This window comes from Nilaparvata lugens, chromosome X (genome assembly GCF_014356525.2).
Source record: "Nilaparvata lugens isolate BPH chromosome X, ASM1435652v1, whole genome shotgun sequence".
Lineage (NCBI taxonomy): Eukaryota > Metazoa > Arthropoda > Insecta > Hemiptera > Delphacidae > Nilaparvata > Nilaparvata lugens.
The window spans coordinates 4,070,214-4,093,809 of record NC_052518.1 but is presented as its reverse complement, the minus strand read 5'-3'; the positions used below and the strand labels follow the sequence as shown (position 1 = coordinate 4,093,809).

General features: G+C 34.5%; 1 protein-coding gene across 1 annotated transcript in view; it reads left to right on the top strand.

Annotated features, from left to right (window-relative positions):
- LOC111055283 (protein PAT1 homolog 1) overlaps positions 1-23,596 on the top strand; it is a 61,011-nt gene that overhangs the window by 6,000 nt on the left and 31,415 nt on the right. The window contains exons 2-9 of the mRNA XM_039442265.1: positions 1,000-1,038; positions 4,623-4,707; positions 7,083-7,198; positions 9,670-9,876; positions 10,747-10,854; positions 11,943-12,048; positions 13,828-13,937; positions 22,523-22,675. Coding sequence (XP_039298199.1) covers positions 1,003-1,038; positions 4,623-4,707; positions 7,083-7,198; positions 9,670-9,876; positions 10,747-10,854; positions 11,943-12,048; positions 13,828-13,937; positions 22,523-22,675 — 921 coding nt within the window. The 5' untranslated portion in view covers positions 1,000-1,002. The remainder of the gene's footprint in view (positions 1-999; positions 1,039-4,622; positions 4,708-7,082; positions 7,199-9,669; positions 9,877-10,746; positions 10,855-11,942; positions 12,049-13,827; positions 13,938-22,522; positions 22,676-23,596) is intronic.

Genomic DNA, 23,596 nt, shown 5'->3' with positions numbered 1-23,596 from the left:
ACATTCTTATTTTTCCCCAAGAACATTACACATCATATTCGAACGTTAAACTAATATTATTCTGTATTCTTATATTTTAACTATCCTAACATTTAAAGAGAAAAGTTCAATCGATTTTTTGTATTTTCTTTTTCTTTCTATGATAAGTTACAGTCTTTTACTCACTCCTTGCCTCTAAAATCGCCAAGTCCTCGTTATCTCTCAAAACTCTGATCTCGGTGCCATCTTCGCTTTTTAGTTTTATCCTACCGGCACGATCAGCCCACACACGGCGTCCTCCCTTATCACCCAGAAGAGATTTCGCTTTAGCCAACAGTTGCCTTCTCTTTGCTGTTAGGGATAAGTTGAGGTAGATTGGATTTTCATTTTCACCCTCTACGTTTAGGCCGATGTTACGCGTCGAAAAGTGCTTCGTTGCACGCCTGTTCGTCAGTAAAGCGTCCGCATCTCCACGCCGCACAAAACGCACATGTATTGTAGAAGTGGATTGATTTTTTCTCCTCGGAAGCCGGTGACAAGCGACGATTGCGTTAGGGTCCAACGTAACGTTAAGCGCCCTTCCGATATCAATAACACGATCAGTAACGTTCTCGTTTTCAAAGTACTGATAATGATCATATTGCCCCTTGAATAAGTGATATTGATTTTATATAGTGAGGTCCACGTTATAATGACAGTGGAGAAAGATAGAACAGCGTTGATGATTCTCTTGCCACTGGGTGGCTAACCACCCATCCACACACTGGCGCTGGTCGACATTGGGCCAACATGTATAGTTTAATTATAAATGGGCCCGTCTTATTTCTTCTGTATTTTTCTATTTAATTTCATTTTTTATCAATTCTCAGTGTCTTCAACATTCTTCCTTAATATCTTTAACAATAAGGTCTCCCCTTATAATGAAAATTCATGACGAATAATTTTTTTATTACAATGTAGACATTCAAAGTAGCTGCTTCCTTAATATTGTTTTAACAATTTTTCTTTTATATTTTACAGAAAATGGCGGAACAGAGACCTTTTTTCAATTACTCGAAGGTATGAATTTTTAATGCAATCTACTTTAATGTTAAGATTTTTAACAAACTCATACCCCTCTGATCACATTGGATGCATATCTCAAGTGCACATGAGATCATGCATGAACCGTGAAAAATCTATAATCAATGCATTTATATTATACTAACCTTCCACTAGACCAACCAACCGTGTTACGTTAGCACGTGCCACTTAGTGTCAAGAACAACTTGGAAGAAACTATAAACCAATATAATTTAAATTGATAAATTCAGAATCTTCAAACGAAATGTCAAGTTCGGTACATTCCAGATTTGATAAATCATACAACAAATTCCTATCTTTCAAGAACAACTTGGAAAAAACTATAACCAATGTAATTTACATTGATAAATTCAGAATCTTCAAACGAAATGTCAAGTTCGGTACATTCCAGATTTGATAAATCATACAACAAATTCCTATCTTTCCTGCACTAAATCCATAGTCATTTTTATAAGCTTCCATTTTCAACAATGACTGTTGAAAATGGACGCCTTCCGCCCGAAAGTATACTCTAGTCAGTAAGTGAACAAAATTCTTTATTTGCATAAATAATTGACTGCATGACTGCTTAGAAACTTACATTATTTTTCTGTGGCTTCGCCAACCTTTGTCAACCGTCTACAGTTGTAGTGAGTGGTGTTTTTTTGTTCAATTTGAATTCCAACGGTCAAGACCACAGATTACGTAGTAAAGACGAATGGAGGAAAAAGGATTACAATTGAGGGAGAGTCATTATGGGTTACAAGCGGTAGATTTAAAATTTGAGTGGGTTATGGATAATAATAATTATAATAGTAATTTCTCTGATTGCCAATGAATTGCAACCAGAGGAGTTTATTGACAAAATATATACATAATTGTTATATTATACATACAAAAGTTGCTAATACTAAACTTAGTTCTAATTATGATACCCCACTATAATAATATGTGTCGGGGTGATCATAATATTCTTTTCCTACAGATACCTTGAAAAGTGACCATTTCTGCACTGATTGCAGGCCGCAAAGAATCACTAAAGTATTACTTTGCATACTCCAGATTTGCAGCATGACAAAGCAAAATAGTTAGTAGGTTATATGGAGCACCAGTGCAGGAAAATTAAAATTAAGTTGGTAAAACTGACTGTGGTATAGTGAGGTCCACGTTATAATGGCAGTGGAGAACAGCGTTGCCTATTTATTATGTGCCTTGATTAATTGTATTTGTACATTGTCAAAAACAGAGTTGGCTTCGTTGTGGAGCTAGAAAAGATAGTGCTAGATAGTACTACCTACTTTGTTGAATGATAGAAAAGGATAGCAACATCAAAGTTCATCAAATACTATCATTATAACGTGGACCTCACTATAATCATTTCAATGCTTACATAAGATAAAAAATAAAAAACTCATAAAATTCCTCTTCAAGCAGTCAGATAAATTTTCAATTGAATTACTAATCATTATAAATTAATTATTATTATTCAATTTTAAATAAATAACAAAATGAAGTCGGCTGAAACCAGGGAATGGCTTTTTGTGTCAAAATTAGCTACGGATGTTTTAATTGATGATTTCCAAACCTTTGTTAATCAGTTCAGCTCTAAACCTGTCTATTGTGAAGAGGTAAGAGCCAGTTCTCAGCATTACAAATCGTTCAAACTGGGAGTTGCAGTTGAAGATGAAGAACAATTTTTTCAGCCTGCTTGTTGGCCTGATGGAATTATTGTGGCCAATTATAGATTTCAGAACAGAAACACTACCAGGAAGCCTTTTCGGCATACAAAGCCTCATCACTCAGTAAAGTAGTTTTTGCTAATGGAGTAGATAATTCAGTTTCCAATGATAGCCTACGATTTTGTTTTATAAATGTTCAATGTCTTAGGACAAAATTAAATTTATTGACACTTTTCCTTGGAAATAAGAAACTGAATGTTTTATGTGTATGTGAACACTGGCTTGAACAAGACGAAACTGACTTTTACAATAAAATTGTGTTGGAGGATATGACAATGAATCTAGCAAATGTATATTGTCGCACTGCCCATAAAAATGGTGGTGTGGCCATTTTCTGTGATACTAAACTGAGAGTTGAAAAAATTTATCTTAGTGTTTTTTGTGTTGAGCTTGTTTTCGAAGTTATAGGCATTGTTATCAGCAACTGGTCACTGGTGGTTATTTGTGTGTACTGTTCAAATCAGGCCTATTTTGAGCAATTTATTGTCCAACTTGAGCTGTGTCTGGAGTTTGTCACTGAACGGGCTGATAGAGTTTACATCGGTGGAGATTTCAATGGTCATCTTGACAGTGGAGATTCAAAGGCTCAAAGGTTGCATAATGTTTTGAAGATGCATAATTTGTTCTGGACTGTCCTTGAGCCAACAAGAGGACGAAACTAGATGCTGTAGCAACCAATGACTGCTCAAGTAACTATAAGGCTGCGATAGTGAACCCACTGGTGGCGGATCACTGTGCTGTGCTGATTGATGTGCTGCAAGAACTCCACAGAGTTGTAAATGTTCCTGATTGGGTGGATAGGTATAGGTTTAGGCGAAGGAAAATTACAGAAGACAGTGTAGCAGTGTTTCGACAACACCTTATGGGAATAAATTGGAATTTACTGCACACAGTCTCTACAAGTGAGGAAAAATTTAACCTTTTCCATAAAAAAGTGACAGAAGCTTATAACCTAGCATGCCCAGCGGTAGCCTGCAAACCAAATTTTGGAACTGATAAAGGTAGAAAGCAAAAAGGGCTCACAAATGAATGGTATAGTTTTATGTACCATGTTTAATTGACACGATCTATCCAGGAAGACCTGGCCATGATTACGACTTTGGATATTTGGAAGGTTTTTATTAATAATAAAATTACACAGAAAAACATTTGATGGATTTCAGGGAATTTTATCCATAATTATCCACTTTTCATATTCAATGGTAACTGTAGGAAAAATTTAATGTGGAATACCTGCGCAAAGCTTGTTTGCTGCACTCAAGAAACCATTATTCCGCACTCGCCTACGGCTCGTGCGTAAATGTTTCTTTCGGTGCAGCAAACTGTCTCTTTGCACACTAGTTGCACAAATAACTATTTCTGTAAAGAAATGGGTAGATTATGAGTTTTTGAAATCTTCTTTTAAGAGGAGATTTTAAATCTCCTCTTTTCTATCAATTCATAATCTACCCCATTCCTCATCCATAACACAGTCAAATTTGAAATCTTCCCTTTGTAACCCATAATGGCTCCCCTTCAATCTGTAATCCTTTTTCCTCCATTCGTCTTTACTACGTACTCTGTGGTATTGACCGTTGGAATTCAAACTGAATAACAAAACACCACTCACTACAACTGAAAATGGTTGATGAAGCCACCGAAAATTAATGTAAGTTTCTAAGTGTTTTTAATCGTATCGTGTTTCCTGTTTAAATTTAAATTATAAAACTAGAAAGTGTTTTATATTTATATACTTATTAGGATGAATAAATGTATGGTTTTAAATGGAGGATAACTCAATAAGTTGTTCTTGGAGATGATTTTTTGCAATGATTTTATTTATAATTGTTTTATTTTTCACAGAATGATGAAATGCCAGTTCTGGAAGATGATCCTGAATTCGACATGCTCAATGACGAAACATTTGGTCATGGCCTCTCCGACGATGGTGAGTGTTGAATTTATAGAATCATAATTGATTAAATTCACTTATGCTATTTTAAAATCATCTATTTAATAAATCAATAATTTTACTATCTTGTAGTGGTGATTTCCTTTCATGCAGGATCGAAATGAATAACGAATATTGTAGACATACGAAACTATCTAGCAGCTAGCGCACAATATGTTTGAGAACCACTGAACATTTTGGATTGTCTCAAAGGTGTCTCAAGCTCGAGTTATATAGAAGTAATAATATATTTCCATTAATAGGCCTACTCTGAGTATATTTTGGCCCACCCAATACTCTGATCAATCAGAATCACCAATGTTGCTGTGGGCCAGCTAGACTCAGTCGGCGAATGGGGTGACTCAAGGTAGGGGTGTCGGCGAATGGGGTGACTCAAGGTAGGGGTGTCGGCGAATGGGGTGACTCAAGGTAGGGGTGTTGGCGAATGGGGTGACTCAAGGTAGGAGTTAGCGCGATATCTCGGCACTGAAGACTGGGGAACTACAAGAACACCAAGCTCCCCAGTGTCAAGTCTCAAGAGTAGGCGGCTGAAACAGCCTGGTGGGCGACCGCTTCGACCTCGCCTGCCACCTCGTGGTGTCCTGTGAGGGTTCCGGGGACCGCCGGTAGCCCTTAAAGAGCACTACGGATAGGAGAGTCCACAACAATGGGCCATATGAATAAATTTGAGCATTCACTTATACTTCTAAAATATGGAGCATATGCTTCATTTTCTATGAATAAACGTGAGCAAAACCCTTTGCTCATGCTCATCAAAAAAATAGTTTGAGCATTTGCTCAAAAATAAAAGCTCATACTCAAATTTGTATGAATAAACTGGAGCATTTGATCAACTTTTGAAGCAAATGCTTCAAAAAAGGTGAGTCTAGTCTAGAGCAGCTTTTCACCTTTTGCTCATAGTAAAATGGCTCAACTAATTCGTGTGGGGAAGAGGAAACTATATCGTATAAGATCACAACCAATAGTTGAGAACTATAAAACTTTTTAGATTCAACCATAATATATATTACCATTATTCCTACAAAAGATACCTATCGGATATAAAAATAGCCATCACAGAATAGGAGATAGACATTTAAGAAGATGAGAGTGTAGACGATTATAAGAAGGCTATTTAGATTATAATATTATGCTGAAGATTATTATAGAGATGACATTTTTTCACGCTATCATTTCAAAATTCAGAACTCAACTAACTTAAAATTCAATTCATAGATAGAGAACAGAGCAGATAACCAAACACAAGCGGTGTCTATACTTGCATATTTAGCGCTTACGTGAGTAGCACATTCTAACCTTCCACTATAAAACAAAGTGAGGCGAATCAGCTGATGAAAAATCTTTAAAATACGTGAGCAAATCCAGAGTTCAGGAGCATTTAAGGTAAGAGTATAAGGTAAAGCTTATTCATATAAAAATGAGAAAATGCTTATGCTTCTACCTAATGCTCATGAGCAAAACCTTGGTTGTATTTTTTCATGGAACAGGGCCCAGATATCGAAACAGCTAAGTGACATTCGCTGGCATTAATCAATAATACCATAGAGAAAATATGTAGCATAAGAAGAATAGTAATTATTTTCCAAGTTTCAAGTCGATTTTTTTCAACTCAAGCCGATTACTGTAGACTACTGTCTATTATGTAGGAAATATTTAATTTTGAAAGTTATCATCCCACACAAGATCTTAACATGTGTTTAAAATGTTATTAATTAGAGTAACAACCTCACCAAAAATAAACATTCAGTCATTGAAATGGGCTCAAAGAATTATTATTAAATAAAAATACTAAGAAATTGTCAAAAAAAAATTTATTGGTAGTTAGAAAGATCGGTTTCGGTTGTTACACCATTGTCAATCTCTGATAAACATACCCTTAGATTTACCTGTTTATCAGAGATTGACAATGGTGTAACAACCGAAACCGATTTTTCTAACTACCAACAAATATGTGGTTTTTGACAATTTCTTAATTTTTTTATTTAATATGAATAATTACCACAATATCAACTTCTCAACTACACAAAAAGTCTAAGAATTATGTTGTGCGAAAGAGAAAAGTTGTAGAACGAAAATAAACAGAAGTTTATAAAGTGAGTTGGGTCTTATTTTGAAATATAAGATATCCTACAATTGTTTTGGTCGGGTGAGAGTGTAAATATGGCACAGTATGAGAGACTACCAGCATCACGAAAAAGAACTATCAGCTCAAGTTAACATTGAAAATTGGAGCATAAACTTCCCATGGGATATCCTCTTGTGCTATTTTTCTCTATGATAATACTCACCAACTTAATCCAATTTAGATCCATCGTTTATTTCTCTAATTTATACTTTTTAATATGTTTTAGATGATTGGGAAGCTCAACATGAACATCTAGCACATGAATACAACAAAGAAAATGGAAAGGGTCCAAGGGGATCCATCCACCCTAATAGCGAAGCGAAGGAAGAAGAAGTGGATACTGTGAGTAATTTTATTAATTTATTTATTGGATAGAGCAAACAATACAAAATTGTATTTTATTTTAATATTCACCGTCGTCAACTCTTCACCATTTTTCCTTATTATCTCTAACAATGGGGATTCCTTTCATTGTGAAAACTTTTTATTGTTTATTTATTCATGAGTACATCATCAAAATGATAGAGGAAGAATAAGGTAACCTTATGCTATTCGTCTCCCAAATTTAAATAAGATTACACTACACATAGTCCGAAATAATAATTTATTTAATAATATGATTGTATGGTAAGAGATGTTGTGGTATATATCCATAATTGAAAGAATAATCAATCAATCATTTTTATTCAGTAAAAAGCATTACAAAATTGGTCCCGCTAAACCTAAAAGATTTTACAGCAGGTGCCTACAAATAATAAAATACATAAATAGAATGAATGCTAACTTTAACAATAAACTAAGGAAAAAATTGTTCATTAAACTGGGAGTTTAGGAATTTGAAAAGGAGTATGAGGTATTAGAAGAACTAAGGATGATTAATAGGGTATAGGGTTAATGGAAATTGGAAAAAATGGAAAACTCAAAAACTTCAAATCATAAAACTAAATTAAATTTAAAATAAAATAAACTTGATACTCTATAGTAAGTAAGCATCAAAAGATATTAATCTTATTCAGAATTAAGGATAATACTAAACAAAAAATACAATAAGTGATCGGGAGTCTCAAACGTTAATTATCCATCCATATAGTATATGATAATTATATGATATATTAATATATATTATGAAAAATTAGTTAGTCACTCTATGTTGATGTTGTCAATAACACTGCATATTTATTCGAAAATTAATTCATAATACAGAACCAGGTTTCATGGTAACACCTACCATTAAACCTGGAAACCCAGTAATGTTACCCATGGTAATGTTACCATTACCAATATCAGTTACCAATAAACCCATGGTAATGTTACCATGAAATTCTGATTCTGTCTTATTCTTTCAATAATTTATTTGCCAAAATAACATTACATGAGGACTTGCAATAATTTTTAATTTTGCTATTTACAATTTAATCAAATAAAATGTATGAATTCACGGCTACCTATTTTATTTATAAAATAGATTAATAGTACCTTCTTGAAATTAATAAAATAATAGATTAAAAATACAAATTATAACAACCAGTTTCAGTGTTCTACACCATCTCCAGGTTTTAAAAAATAAATTTTTCAAATAAACGTTTTACTAATTACTGTCCACCGCTCGTAAGTTGGCGTCTGAGGCGGAGAAGGGGAATGAATGAATGGCGCCATGTTGTTGACGACTCGGTAGTGTGTCTACAAACGCTGCTCACTAATAAAGCATTAATGTAACCACTAGAAATGTTAGGATGTAATTTTACTTATCAATCACTGTTTAAATTCCAAATTTGGTGGAATGGAAATTACTCCATTAAATTTGGCGAAGGCAAATCGACCATAGTGTTTCGCTCCTGACTCTCCAGTGCCAAACGCCACGTCTAAAAATAGATCGACTGCATTCCTTCCAGAGGCCAACTTACGAGCAGTGGACATTAGTATTTTTAATATATTATTCTATTAATTTCAAAAAGGGTACTATAATTATATTTAATAAATTGATCAAATAAGTTTTTAACAATAGAATAAATAGGTCAAGTCTGATACTGATAAGAAAATAAGTCTTGTAGTTCTTCTACAACTCATGACAAATAATATGAGTATGTGTATGTTACATTACATTGTAAACATTCAAAGTCGCAGTTCCCTCAATATTCTTTTCGCCACACTGCACAGAAAGCAGCTGTTTTCCAGTCCCTACGTAGATCTGAAAGACATTGTTTGCAGACGACTCTCGTCTGACGTCAGAACATGCTTCTTTCCGGCTAAGGCCGGAAAGAGTACCCTTTCCGGCCGCTTTTTGAAAATTTTTGAAAATGTGTTTGGACAACTGTGCCATATGGTGCATTGTGTTCAGGAGGGTGAGATCGGAAATTTTCACCCCACTTTGAGTACCCTACGACGTCTGGTTCTTGAGATATGAGACATCAAAGTTCCCCCCCCCCTCATAATGAGGCTGATGCCAAAAAGTTAGGGGGCTTCGTGGGTCACATGGTGTAACCTACTCACAGCTGATGCAATGCATCTATTTATTGTCTCTTTTGATTTAAAAATCATCACCTAAGCCAAGCTAGATGACAACTCTACTTGACAACATCAGCTGTTGGGACGCACAAGATACCCACGAAACCGCCTAACTTTTTGGCGTCAGCTATACCTTTAGTGTGGCGAAAAATATCGTACGCGACTCTCTCAGAAAGGTTTTTACGGTATTCGGAAACTATCCTCATACCGTAAACACTAACTTTCTCTGCTTGTAGCGTAATATACTATTTCAGAATAACAATTTAAAAATAGCCTATTTTCAATAATTTTTGTTTTATATTTTTCAGAATGGAATAAGTGAACAAATGATCCAATTTGTTCTCTCAGATAATGAAGGACAAAGAGAAGCAAACCCGCGTGAAGATGGCTTCAGAATCATTGATCCTGTTCACAACTTGGAAAATAAATCAGCTGCTGAGAATGGAAGATGGTTTTCTTGGATTCCTCCACAGCCGCCGCTGGCCCCAATGCAGCAACTTCCCCCCGCTTTGCCTGTCAGTACCAACTCTCCAAGTTATCTATAATACTATACTAAAGGAAAGAACTGGCTTTACACGTAGGGGATAGGAAATTCACGAATGACGCATCATCACGTCTCAACTACTCAACCGATTAACATGAAATTTTGCGTATAGATTCTTACTTTACCGTACCGAGGATGGATATGAGCCCTATTTTAAATTCTTCAGTACGTCAAGTCTTTTATTTGACCCTTGCGGAGCTTCAAATCAGTATGTCCCAGGGGGTCAATTATGGGGGCATGGAAGAAGTAATCACAATTTAATTTATTGTTCCATTTTCGCATCATTAGGCCAAACTACATGCATTTGAAATGTGAGGCATCAACAATTGATCCTATGGTCTCTACCTCTTCAACTTTCAAACTAGTGAATAGTTAAATATCTTTAAAGCGCAGTCACTGAAATTACATAGATTATTGAATTGTTTGCTGCTTTTGTACAGAATTTTAATGTTTAATCTACAACGCCACCACTTTATTGAATCTTAGTGTATTGTTTGAAAGATCATAGAGAAATGAATTGTTTACTCGTGATATCTCCTTTTGTAAAGACTACTCTCCATCATAATTCAACATTTATTTCCTGTGGAAACTTGAAGATTTACAATAATCTTAATGAGTATATAGAAGCTTTCAAGCACTTTCAATGGATCGGATGCACAGTTTTGAGTAATAGAAACCTTAAAACCCAATGAAATATACTTGTGATAAAATGGTACTTAATATCGTTCATTGTGTGTTATTAATTTCAGTAGCCCTAAAAATAAAATTGAAATATAAACCTTTAGCAAAGTCCGCTAACTAAAGGATCTCAAATGAAGATAATTTTTCAACTCTGTTTTAGAAAATACCGACTCTTGAGGAAATAGAGCGAGATCTTATCAAATCCTGCACAAATAAGAATGAGAACGTTACCACACCGGGTTCTCAACCTTCACAGCCTTCCAATACAGTAAGTATTATTCTGAATGGATAATGTATCACTGTATCTCCAAATCATAACCTTGCAGCTATCTCTTAGGGGTTTTGTACTTATCAAAATATTTAGAGAAGTTTCTAGAAACATAAATCTAGTAACAGATAGAGATTGCTGAATATTACGTATTTTTACCTTGGTTTGGGAATGAAAATTAATAATAATCTCCATGTAAATTTGACTGGAAATCCAATGATCCTAGTCTACAACCAGGGGCCTATTACATGTTAAAATACAAACTAATACTATCAGTAGTCATCTGATTATTAGAATAGGAAAGTATTTACTATTAGAAAACTATTACAGAACTATTATCTTGTAGCAGGGCCCAGTTAATCAAGATGACGGCTGTCAATCGAGATTATAATAATTATCCTATAAAATGATTAAAATCTTTATCTTACATTTTTAATTTGCATAATTTCTCTATAAAGATACCTTTGTATTCTCCTTTCAAATTATAGTTATGAATCATCGGTCCCTGCCGCCTAATAAAAGTCTTTAGATCAAGTCAGAGGCCCTGATATTGATCAGGTATGACCTGAAAACTCCGACACCAGACCTGAGCCAGCCAGGTCACTCGGCATTATAATTCTTTTTAATCTATTTCAATGGAAGTTGGAAATTATATGAAGGTTACCTATGGACTATGTCACTAAATTTATAAAAAAAGACTTCATTTTAAACTAAAATTGGAAGATTGTTTGGTAAATATTGGGTATGAGTTGATTTCATGTTCATTGTGGGTTCGATCAAATACTTAGTTCAAATGCGGAAAGATGGGCACTATTGGGCTCAAGATATGGGTTTCGATTTATTATAACTCCAAGATATAATTGTTATTTTTAAGTATGTGAAAAATAAAATAGGTTTACAGCTGTAGGCAGGCGTTCCACAATTTTGAAAATTTCTTTCAGTTATAGAGTGATGCATTTTATTTTGATATTGTGTAAAAATTCAAATGAATCTCATTTTGAAGAAAAATTGTGTCAATTTTTCAAAAACCGAACCGATAAATTGTCAATGATTAATATTTACAATAAATATAATGTTTTTCATTGCAGGTATTGCCATTAAATATGGATAATCAGTTCAATTTCAGTAGATTGCCTCCACCGCCTCACAATGTCCCGCCACCTGCCTTCATTCAAACACCTCTAAACATGATGAGTAAGTTGCCGGATTTTCTCTATAACTTATTTGTTTTCTTTGAAAGTTTGTAAATAATGAAAAGCTACCAGATTGGTAAAAACAAACTTTCATCGAATTAAAATTACTGATAATCAGTGAAGTAAACTGGGATCATTCTATCCAAAACAGTGCGTTCCCGAATCTATGTTCATATGTGTTTTCTCTAGCATCTGATCCTGAAATATATATGTATTAACAGAGTAACTTGGTTCGATTTACTTAGGGACGGTTTCCGAGCTCGGGATCTATAAGTTCTGGACTTACAGAGTCCACGACTAAAATAAGCTCTGGGTCTAAATTGACTTTCTGAGTCACGATTTTATCTTCTAAACTCCGGAGTCTATCAAGTTCTCGACTTATTTGAGTCCAGGACTTTAACGCAGTAAACATGAGGGAAATTCACAATATTTTGATGTTGTATTGTTGGCATTATAGCAAAACGGAAACAGCTGATTACAGCGGGACAATTCAAATGAGCATGCTCTCCAAACTATATTGTAAAAATACGTTTCGATTTCTTTGTAGGCCTATTCAAAGCAAAACCTTTGAAAGTTGAATGAATAAAAAATTCATTCTACGTGATGCTATTATTGATCATTGATACTAACCAGTGATTTTGGAATAAAAATTTCATTAGGCTATTGAGTTTGAAAACATATTTCTTTTGAAAAAAACTGGAGTAATAATTTATTATTGTTATTATTATTAATATGTTGAATATGACATTGAATAATAACATTCAGATTGGAATATAAATTCCAAGACAATCCTTGTATTATTTTGCTTGAACATTTTTAGGTTATGTTACAGTAGTAAAATGAGGTTAGTTTTTTACGCATATTTCTGATACAATTTTATTCCAAAATGAACTTGCAAACTATAAATTATGAATTTAGATGGACTAATCCATATAATTTAGGTATTCCATGATGTCTATTTGGCTTTTTATCTACTCCAAAACAATAACTGAATTGTGTTTGCTCAGTTAAGTCTAGAACTTGAATTTAAACCCTACCCCAGTCGAGGGTTTAAAATCACGCTGTTTGAAGTCCTGGACTTAACGATTTTTGATAAATCCTTGACTTGGAAAGAGGCGAGAATCTAATTCAAGTCCTGGACTTATAAGCCCTTCACTCAGAAAGCGAAATTATTAACTCCAGGGTCTAAAATGATCTATAAACTCCAGAGTCTATTTAAGTCCTCAACTACGTTAACGCTCGGACTCGGAAAGCCAATTTTCTGACTCCAGAGTTTGACAAAGCCTTGTCTTATACTCCATAGTTGGAGTCTTTAGGATGTAATCTATGTAAAAAAAATATGGAAATTTTCTTGACGCTCGCCAGTTGTTTGTTTAATTTTAGTTGTTTATCAGATCATGCATGCACCAAGCGCGCAGATGAGAAACAAAATGTGGAAAGATCCATTGGAACACGTTGTGACTTGCCTGTAGCTGTTCACACTGAACGCCACCAGCAAGTGCACGCGTTCAGTGTCAGTGTTCCTATGACTCATTCCAGATTTTGTTTCTCATGTGCGCGCTTGGTCATGCATGATCTCAAGTGCATCCAATGTGAGCATACCCTTACAGTGAGTAACGTTATGCTCTGATGAGATTATGTTAGTTTTATGAAATAAGTCACTGGAAGAAAGTTCCCTGAAAATTTCAGCGTTTTCTTGCCACGTTCAGTGCTGTAACAAAATATTGTAACTAAATAGTGGGACGAACCTCGTATAATGTGATGTATTTTATGTGGTCAGATATAGTGCAACAGATGCCACCACCACCAGTGCACCTCCAGGGTCCCCCTCCACCGTTCCCTTATCCACCTGGTGCCTTCATGCCGCATACGCCACAGACACAATCTAAGGTTTGCTTCATTTTCTCACTAAATTCTGCGTTACTACAAGAAATTAATCGGATTTTGAAAATGCATGATTATTTAAGTACTCAATCGAAATTGATGATCTTTATACCAATGGAAAGAGGAAATTCCAAAGTTTTTCTACAATAAATACCTTGGGCCCCCCATCAGACTACAACCATAATTAGACAAGGCAACCAGGTCACACAGTCAGGCAGTTGCTCACTCCAACACCGGGCACTGTTTTAACTTTCCTTGCCCTATTACCATAGGTAAGGAAAGTATTGCTTTCCAAAAAAATTTAAGGTACCCTAATTTCATGTTTTCTATACGTTTCAAGGTCCCCTGAGTCCAAAAACATGATTTTTGGGTGTTGGTCTCTGTGTGTGTGTGTGGTGTGTGTGTGTGTGTGTGTGTGTGTATGTGTGTGTGTGTGGTGTGAACACGATAACTCCATTCCTAATTAACCGATTAACTTGAAATTTTAAATTTAAGGTCCTTATACCATGAGGATCCGACAAGCCTGATCCGACAAGGGTTGGCAAGCCTGACTTGCTGTTGATGGTTACAGAAATTGTTGGCTCTGTGAATTTTAGCAATTTATTAAATATATTCGTGCTGTTGCGTAAAAGTGTTTCGTCTTATTGGATGTATAAGTGTCGTTTGTGAGTTGAGTGTTTCATTTAAGGCGATCTCACGCGAGTACAACTTTTTCTAAGGAAAAGAAAGTTCTCGTCTGGCTAGGACTCTGCTTTACGAATGTGATTCGAACAAGCTACAAGACGAAATTTGTTCTATCGCTTGATTGGCGTGCTTGTATTAGTGTGTAAATACTGTCTTATCATCCCCAAGTGCGTCAGTGTTGGATCTTTTGAATCTGGCGCTCTGCAAGTATACCAACTTAGTGAAGTGGAACAATTGACTTTGTTGGCAGGAAGCTCTGATACAAAACTCATAGAAAATTGACATATCCATAGGAGCGGTCTGCCTGTAGGAGCACTATTATATATACTACACCAATATCTATAGCTTGTGTAAAAGACTGACTATCAATTCTGCAACCGGCGGCTTACTATTAAGCCTAGTAAACTTAAATGCTCGGCTGATATAACATCTGATGATTGGGTTAACCATTTTAAAAGATTACTGTCATTAGAAGGGGCGGCGGATGAGTTCTTGTATGCAGCGCCCCGTTGCGAAAATCAACTCTTGGATGCCGAAATAACGGATGCCAAAATATTAGAAGTGTTAAAAAAATTGAAAGAGGGTAAAGCACCGGGCATAGATGGGATACCAGGAGAATTTTTCAAATATGCCCCTAGAAGCTTTGTTGCATTGCTGCGCTGCTTTTTCAATCACGCTTTTGAAAAAGGTGAGTTACCTTCTAGTTTTGGCAAAGCCATAATTTCCCAATCCATAAAAAAGGAGATGTGGCGCTAGTAGAGAATTATAGAGGCATTGCATTCTTAGATTCGGGAGTCAAAATTTTTGCAGGAGTACTGTTGAGGAGATTGGAAAAATATGTGATGCAACACAGTGTTATGACAGAGAGTCAGGCCGGTTTTAGAAAGGGTTACTCTACAGTAGACAACATTTTCATGCACAGTATTGTCACTTTAAAAATAGCGAAGAAAGGCATTAAAGTGTATTGTATGTATGTCGATTTCCGGGCTGCGTTCGATGTCATTGACCGAAAGGCACTATGGTTCAAATTATATAACATGGGAATACCATTTAAATTAATAAAAATGTTACAGGAATTATATAAATGCACACAATCAGCTGTGTGGACCACTAAGGGGCTAACACAGGAATTCGAAACTTACTGCGGCTTAAGGCAGGGCTGCTTATTATCGCCGATTCTCTTCTCCTTATTCATTAATGATTTATTAGATTATGTAGAAGATGGGCTATGGATTAGGGATCGAAATATTAGAGGCTTACTTTATGCGATGATTTGGTGCTGCTGTCAGATACACCAAAGCTCTGCAGAGAATGATTAATAAACTTAAATCGTATTGTGAGGTATGGGGAATCAAAATAAATAAAAAATAATGGTTTTTAGAAAGGGTGGGAAATTGGCTAGTCATGAAGAATGGTTTTGGGGTGGAGAGAAAATTGAAATAGTAGGAACATATAAATATCTGGGGGTTATCTTCACGGCCACCATGAGGTTCGGAACTCACATAAAAGATAGGGTGTCAGCAGCTAAGTGTGGAGTGAATACAGTTTGGAGCAGTATAATTACTAACAACACAATTCCAGTCAAAGCTAAATGGGAGGTATTCAATGCAGCAATTAGAGCGATTGTGAGTTATAGTGGACAGGTCTGGGGTTACAAGATGTTTGAAGAGCTAGAAATTTTTCAAAGATTTTTTATCAAAAAGTTATTTTCCCTACCTAGATGTACACCCAACTACATTTTGTATTTAGAAACAGGGAAAAATCTTCTGTTTTTTCATAGTTTTAGATTGCACTATAAATACATTCTTAAAGTATTGAAGTTGCCAACATCTCGTTTGCCTCGTTTTTTAGCCGATGTCATGATAGAAAAAAATATGGGTTGGTTCAAGGAATGGAAGAATTTAGGCAACAAATATCAATGCGAAGTAGGCGTGAGCCGAACAAGTATTGTCAATCAGGAAGCACAACAAGAACTACTTATGGACTGCATGATGAAGGAATTTCGTGAAAAGTGTAGCGAGAGGGCAAGAAGGGCAAGGTATCATGACATCTATGCAAAGTTAAAACAGGATTTAGGTGGCAGGGACTATATAAATGCGAAGTTCAATAGAGCAGAAACAGCTATGATACTGAAGTCAAGAGCAGCTTTGTGGCCTCTCAATTATAGAATAGATAGAGACGGAGACCAAGCACTTTGTTCAATGTGTAATGACAGATTGAAGGAGGACACATATCATTTCTTAGGAAGATGTTCTATTTTATCAGAAATCAGATGGGAGGTTTGGGGTAAACGTGAATTGACCGAGCAGCAAGTAATAGAGCAGTTAAATGGTGAGAGCTGGGAGAAATTAATAAAATATGTGAGAATTGCATGGAGATATCGCTCGCAACTCATTGAGGAATTTAACACATGAAATAGAGATAAGATAGGAATTTAGAAATAAGAAGAACACAATGATTGATTAATTATAATATATATCTATTATTTTGTAATTTATTTTTCAGGTTTGCAGATAAAATGTAAATAAAATGTATGTATGATTTAAAAAATAAAGAAAAATTGTATTACTTAAAAGCCAACTCCTGGCAGACGGCCGTGTGGCCATTGCTGTAAAAAATGTATTCTTTTCAACGATAAATTATGTAAGAAAGTGAAATAAAGATTTTTTAATTATTATTATTATTATTATTATATTACCATGAGGATCCGACAATAAGAAATTCAATTCAAAATGGCGGATAATGGCTAAAAAAACAATGTTTTTCACGGTTTTCTCGAAAACGGCTCTAACGATTTTCTTTAAATTTATACTCTAGGTAGCTATTTATAAGCCCTATCAACTGACATGGGTCTCATTTCTGGGAAAATTGCTGGAGCTCCGTAATATTCTTGAGAAGAATGAATTTTGTTAAATTTCTATCACGATTTTCTCAAAAATGATTTGACCGATTTTTTCAAATTCATACTCTGTATAGTTATTTATCAGCTCTATTAACTGGCATGAGTCTCCTCCCTGGGAAACTAACAGGGGCTCCACCCCATCCTTGAAAAAATTGACTTTGTAACCTCCTTCTCGTGCGTGAGGTAGGTAGGTAGAGCAGTTTATTCAAAAGAACACATAGTCGATATTTTATTTGTAGAACAGCTGTTTTGACAACTTTCAAAAAATCATCAAATTCCACAATTCAAACAAAGGAAAATGTACTCTGAAATCAATAACAATAGTATAATCGTAGTTTCAAATATTTAGCCGCCAATCGGCATTATATTACTCCCCGAAATTATTCTCGTTTAAGAATGAGGCTTATAGATCAATGAGCAAGGAAAGTTGTGTGTGTACCACACCAGATTTTTTAGACTAGGCTCATTTATAGATTGAATAAAAAATATTTTGGCTGCTGGTTGGATGCCAAGCCCGGAGAGCATACTGTTAACCAAAACGTGGCTGTCCAACTCGTAAAACAATGCTTTGTGATGGAGTGAGCGACTGGCTGCCTAGTCTAATAGGGGGCCAAGGCATTTATGTTTTTAAATTCTTTGGATTTTTCTATTTGCATTGGTATAAAGACAGTGATAATGCCAAAACAGGTTTGTTTTTTAAGGCTGTGCAAAGGCTAAAAATGAACTTTTTACTGGTGATATTTTTCAAAGTTTTTCGATTTGTATATGATCAAGCAATCAAAATTAAAAAGTTTTCTAAGGAAAACATTTTTTGCCGATCATACTCTTTCATATAAATGTGCGCCTAAAGTTTAAATTTTCGGGACAGAACATTTCAAATCCATGAGATTTAGAGGGTGAATTCTTCATGGTATTCTTGATTGAATAAAACAAAATTTTTTTGAAAATATCAATTCTTGATAAAGTTATTCAATTTACCAATAATGACCAAAAATAACTCAACTAAAAGTTATTTTTGGTAAATTGAATAACTTTATCAAAAATTGATATTTTCAGAAAAATTTTGTTCTATTCAATCAACAATACCATGAAGAATTCACCCTCTAAATCTCATGGATTTATCTCTTACCGAATTTGAAATGTTCTGTCCCAAAAACTTAAACTTTAGGAACACATATCTCAAAAAGTAATGATCGGAAAAAACGTTTTCCTGAGAAAACGTTTTAACTTTGATAGCTTGATCATATACAAATCGAAAAACTTTGAAAAATATCACCAGTAAAAATTTCATTTTCCTACAGTTACGGTACCTTGAAAAGTGACCATTCCTGCACTGATTACAGAACGCAAAGAATCACTTTTCCGCTCTAGTGCGCAAAGTATTACTTTGCGTACTCCAGATTTGCAACATGACAACATAAAATAGTTGGTAGGTTATATGGAGGATTAGTGCACGAAAACAAAAATTAAGTTGGTAACAATGACTGTGGTTAGATTTAGATAAGAATCATTTCAATGGCTACCCTACATTTATGATAAAATCCCAATCTAGAAATCCAAAACAAGAATAATGTTCATCTAAATCATCATTACGAATTCTCATAATTTAATAATAAATAATAGTTATTTCTATTGATAATTATTATTTTGAACTGCAAGCAATGAGAAAAGTAGCAAATATACATGATAAAATTCGAATTTTGAGGTTAAATGATTACCGTTCAATATCCATATAAATAAAAATAATAAAATCATAAGAATACTACAATAGATATTCTCTGTTGTCTATGTTATTTTTATAAATATTTTTCAGTTTACTTTGAGCATTTTTCTCGGTAATTTGAGCAAAAGTCTAAATTTCTGAATCCTGTTTCAGTAGTTTTTAGCTGGATGAAACAAACTTAGGTACAATTCTTCCCGCTAGGTCGCGCGCTTGTCGGTTCAGCCATCTTGCAGCCATCCCAATCAGCTGTTGGCGTGTATTTTGAATTTTGATTCTTGAATGAATAAAAATGAGAACTTTGGCTGAGAATTTTCAACTTCAATTGGATTATTAATTTTTAAATGAATTAAGGTTGTTATTAATAACAGCATCACACACACAAACATTTGATGGATTTCAGCCATCATTTTACCCATAATCAACCATTTCTCATATTCAATAGTAACTGTAGGAAAAGTTTAATGTGAAATACGTGAGCAAAGTTCCTCTGCTGCACTCAAGAGGCATTCCGCCCATTACGGCTCGGGCGTAAACGTTTCTTTCGGTGCAGCAAACTGTCACTTTGCGCACTAGTTGCACAATAACTATTTTAGCCTTTGCACAGCCTTAACAACATGGGATACCCACTTCATACGTGTAAACTACGACTTGGATCACAAGTAGTGTGACGCTATTCATACTATTTGTGTATAGTATTTATATTTAATCTATACACTATCGTATATTTAGTCTCATATGTCTCTTAGAGTATCTATCTAAATTGATGATAATTTTGTGGTTTGTAAATGTAAAGGTTATACCACAGAGAAAATATTGTATAAGAGGATATCCCATGGTATAGGGCGTTTATGTTCCATATTACCCTGTTAACTCAAGCTGATAGTCCTAGTAGTTGTTTTTGGTGAAGCTATGTGTCGCTGGTAGTCTCTCAAACTGTGCTGTTTGTACACTCTTACCCCAATAATACAGTAATCGGCTTGAGTTAACAAGAAATAGACTTGAAATTTGGAAAATAAATGACCTATATCATGGGATATGTTCTTATGCTATCTTTTCTCCATGGTTATACACAGTCATAAACCCCACTTTCTTAAGAAGTGACACTCATGACTGTTGATTGTTATAGTGAGGTCCATGTTATAATGGCAGTGTATGATTGACAATACTGTTGCTGTCCTTTTCTATCATACAACAAAACAGAAAGCGCTATCTCTCTCTAGCTTTGCAATGTTGTCAGTTTGCCAGAATATTTTATTTTTACTTTTGACAGTGACTGTACAAAAGTAAACAATTCATTATCAGTCGCCATTTTTTTTCTTCATTCTATCGAAATACTTGAGTACAAAAGTCGTATAATTGATTTAAAATGTATTTTTGGAACAATTGAATAATTTTTAGACATTACCGTATGAGAAACACAAATTAAAATACCTGAAATGACATTTTAAAAGTTGATAACTAACCATTCTAGACTTCATCCATGCTTCAGTTAGCCTACACGTATAGGTTAGAACTACTCGTACCAATATAAATAATATTGAAAGGTTATTTCAGAATTATTTCCATTGAAATTACTTTTTTAACTAGGATTTCTATTTTTTATTATTTTTAAAAGAAATTCGAATAGAATATCTACCAAATAACTTAATTTCTGTTGTTTTGAAATTCAGATTGTTGTATCACAGCTTTTTAAATTAGCTGCCATTTCAGGTTTGTATAAGAAAAATCTGATCTTAGTTATGAAAGCAAATTTTCAAATCAAATTATGGAATAAAAATTCCTTGATTAATTTGACATTAAATTGATTATGTAATCAAGGAAATGATAATTATTATTAGATCAAATTTAATGGGATGAATTGAGTAACAGCTGTGTACACTCAGTGGCAAAATGGAGAAACTTGGCAACGTTTTTCTCCTATCTTTCCTCACTGCCATTATAACGTGGACCTCACTATATTAATATTTTAAATGATTCTTATTGACTCTTTGTAGTTTGAGTATTTTGTTTAAATTAGCTACATTTGTCCCTCCATTTACTTATATTCAATATGTGCGTGTATAGTGGTAGAATAAGTAGATTTTAAAGTTGCGAATGGGTGCCAGCATAAATGCATAGGCCCGGTTCCACAAAAGCCGGTTAAATTTCAACCGTGATCAATTTTACGAAAACCACTCAGAGAAGGCGTTTCTGAAAAAAAAACTGCTTCTCTGATTGGTGCTCGTAGAATTAATCACGATTAAAATTTAACAGACGTACGTGCAACCGGCACTTGGTGCATAGATTCCTGAACCTAAATTGCTACTGCAAATTGTCAGTAAAGGGTAACCGTCCACTGGAACCGTATTCAACAGATCCGTTTGGCCGTTGAATCTGCCGGCCGTTAATTCGGCCGAACACGGTCGTCCATTGGAACAGTTTACTACGTCAGTCTAGTTCAGAAGTTTGCAGGTTGCCAATTATTGAATTAACTACTATCATAGCCTCAAAAATTTTCATAAACAATGATTATATTTAGATTTTGGAAATTGAATAAACAAATATCCACTAGATTAATAAAACAATATTGAAACTTGAAGTATCCTTTATTATTTAAAATATTACAACAACTAGTTTCGACCAAAAAACTTGAAAATTTGATCGAAAACCTATTGTCGAAACTAGTCGTTGTAATATTTTAAATAATAAAGGGAACTTTAAGTTTCAATATTGTTTTATTAATTTATAAAAGTAGCTCATTCAAGTGAAGTGTTTTCCCATAAATTAGTTATTCATTACAATAATCTTACATTCAGATCCTATTTGTTCAGCAATCTTTGTCCACAGATTCCTATAAACATCATGACGATGGTATCTTTTGTCTCGCATATCTCACAATGGAACATGCTCTTGAACCTAACTTATCAACTTTTCATTGTCCATAGTTACAACTTTATAAAGCAGAACAAGTTCAAAAACAAAAACAGACAAGACTGTGAAACAATTTTGAGGTTAGGATAATGTTGTCTCAGCTCGACTTCAGCCGGAAAATCCCATTCAATTCGGATCGAAAACTTGATCGGCCGGAGACGGCCGTGCACGGACATATGAACCTGTTGCAAAGGACGAGCATCTATAGCTTTCTTTGTTGGAGGATCGTTCGGACGAGTTCGATAGTTTTCGGCCGATGCTAGTTCGGATGAAATCGGTTCCAGTGAACGATCCAGTGACCTAAGAGTGCTATCGCTTTAGTTATGAACTTGATTGTTAGTTATGAATTATAACGCATGGACGATATTTCAGAGATTCCCAAGCGATTTTCCGAGAATGGATGGAAGAGGCGGAATTCGCCATCAAGGTCACGATTTCCAAAATCGGCGCGGAAACGTGAGGGGTGGAAGGGGTGGACATCATGGACAATATTACGAGCCATTCAACATGAGAGGGGGAGGACAGGTAAAATGATCATATTCCATTTCATATTCCACTCTTGAAGCTCAAGAGTTCAATTCAGCTAAATTTATTTCTTATATTTCATAGCTTTATCTAATTCAGTTTTATTTAGCATTCTCTCTCATTATTGTTCAGAATTTAACTTGATAGTTTCTAGTACTGGATCCGATCATATTTACTATTCATATTGAAGGAATTATATTTATAGTTTATATTTACGTTTCTATTCATGCAGAGCTGTGCTGTTTTATTTTTGTTTAATTCTTATATTTGTTTAACACTGTAACCATACTAATCAAGAGAATAAAAAATGCATATGGAACATGAACGACTCCACACTGTAGTAACTCACGGGTTGTTTAAAGCAATATTTTTCCACTATTTTCAGTTATACATTGTAATATATTGTAATTTAATGTATTTTTTGGAAGAATAAATTTCAATTTCATTTATTTTGTTCTTTAAATTGAATAGAATATCATCCTATTCAATTTATTTGGTGGACTTTCATGATATCTGATCGATTGAGATTAAAAACTCTGTAAAACTATACTCTTTTAAGAGTGGATTTCATCATATTTTCTCGTTAACGCTTCGTTTAATAATCTTTAAATCTTTAATTGGAGTAGATCAAAGTGGCAGTGAGCTGCCATAACAATGGGCGAACAGTGTGTAAACAAGAAAATATAACCTAGAAAATCATCAATGTTTGGGAAGATAGAGAAATCGTCAAATAAGGATATAGCAATATAGTATAGCTCTTTTTTAAATATATTAATGCAAAGAGTAGATTCGTGCTATGTCAAATTAATTACAGGAACCCAACTTTATATTTTCATTTTATTTTTTGTGTAGTTGAGAAGTTGATATTGTGGTAATTATTATTCATATTGAATGAAGAAGACTAAGAAATTGTCAAAAAAC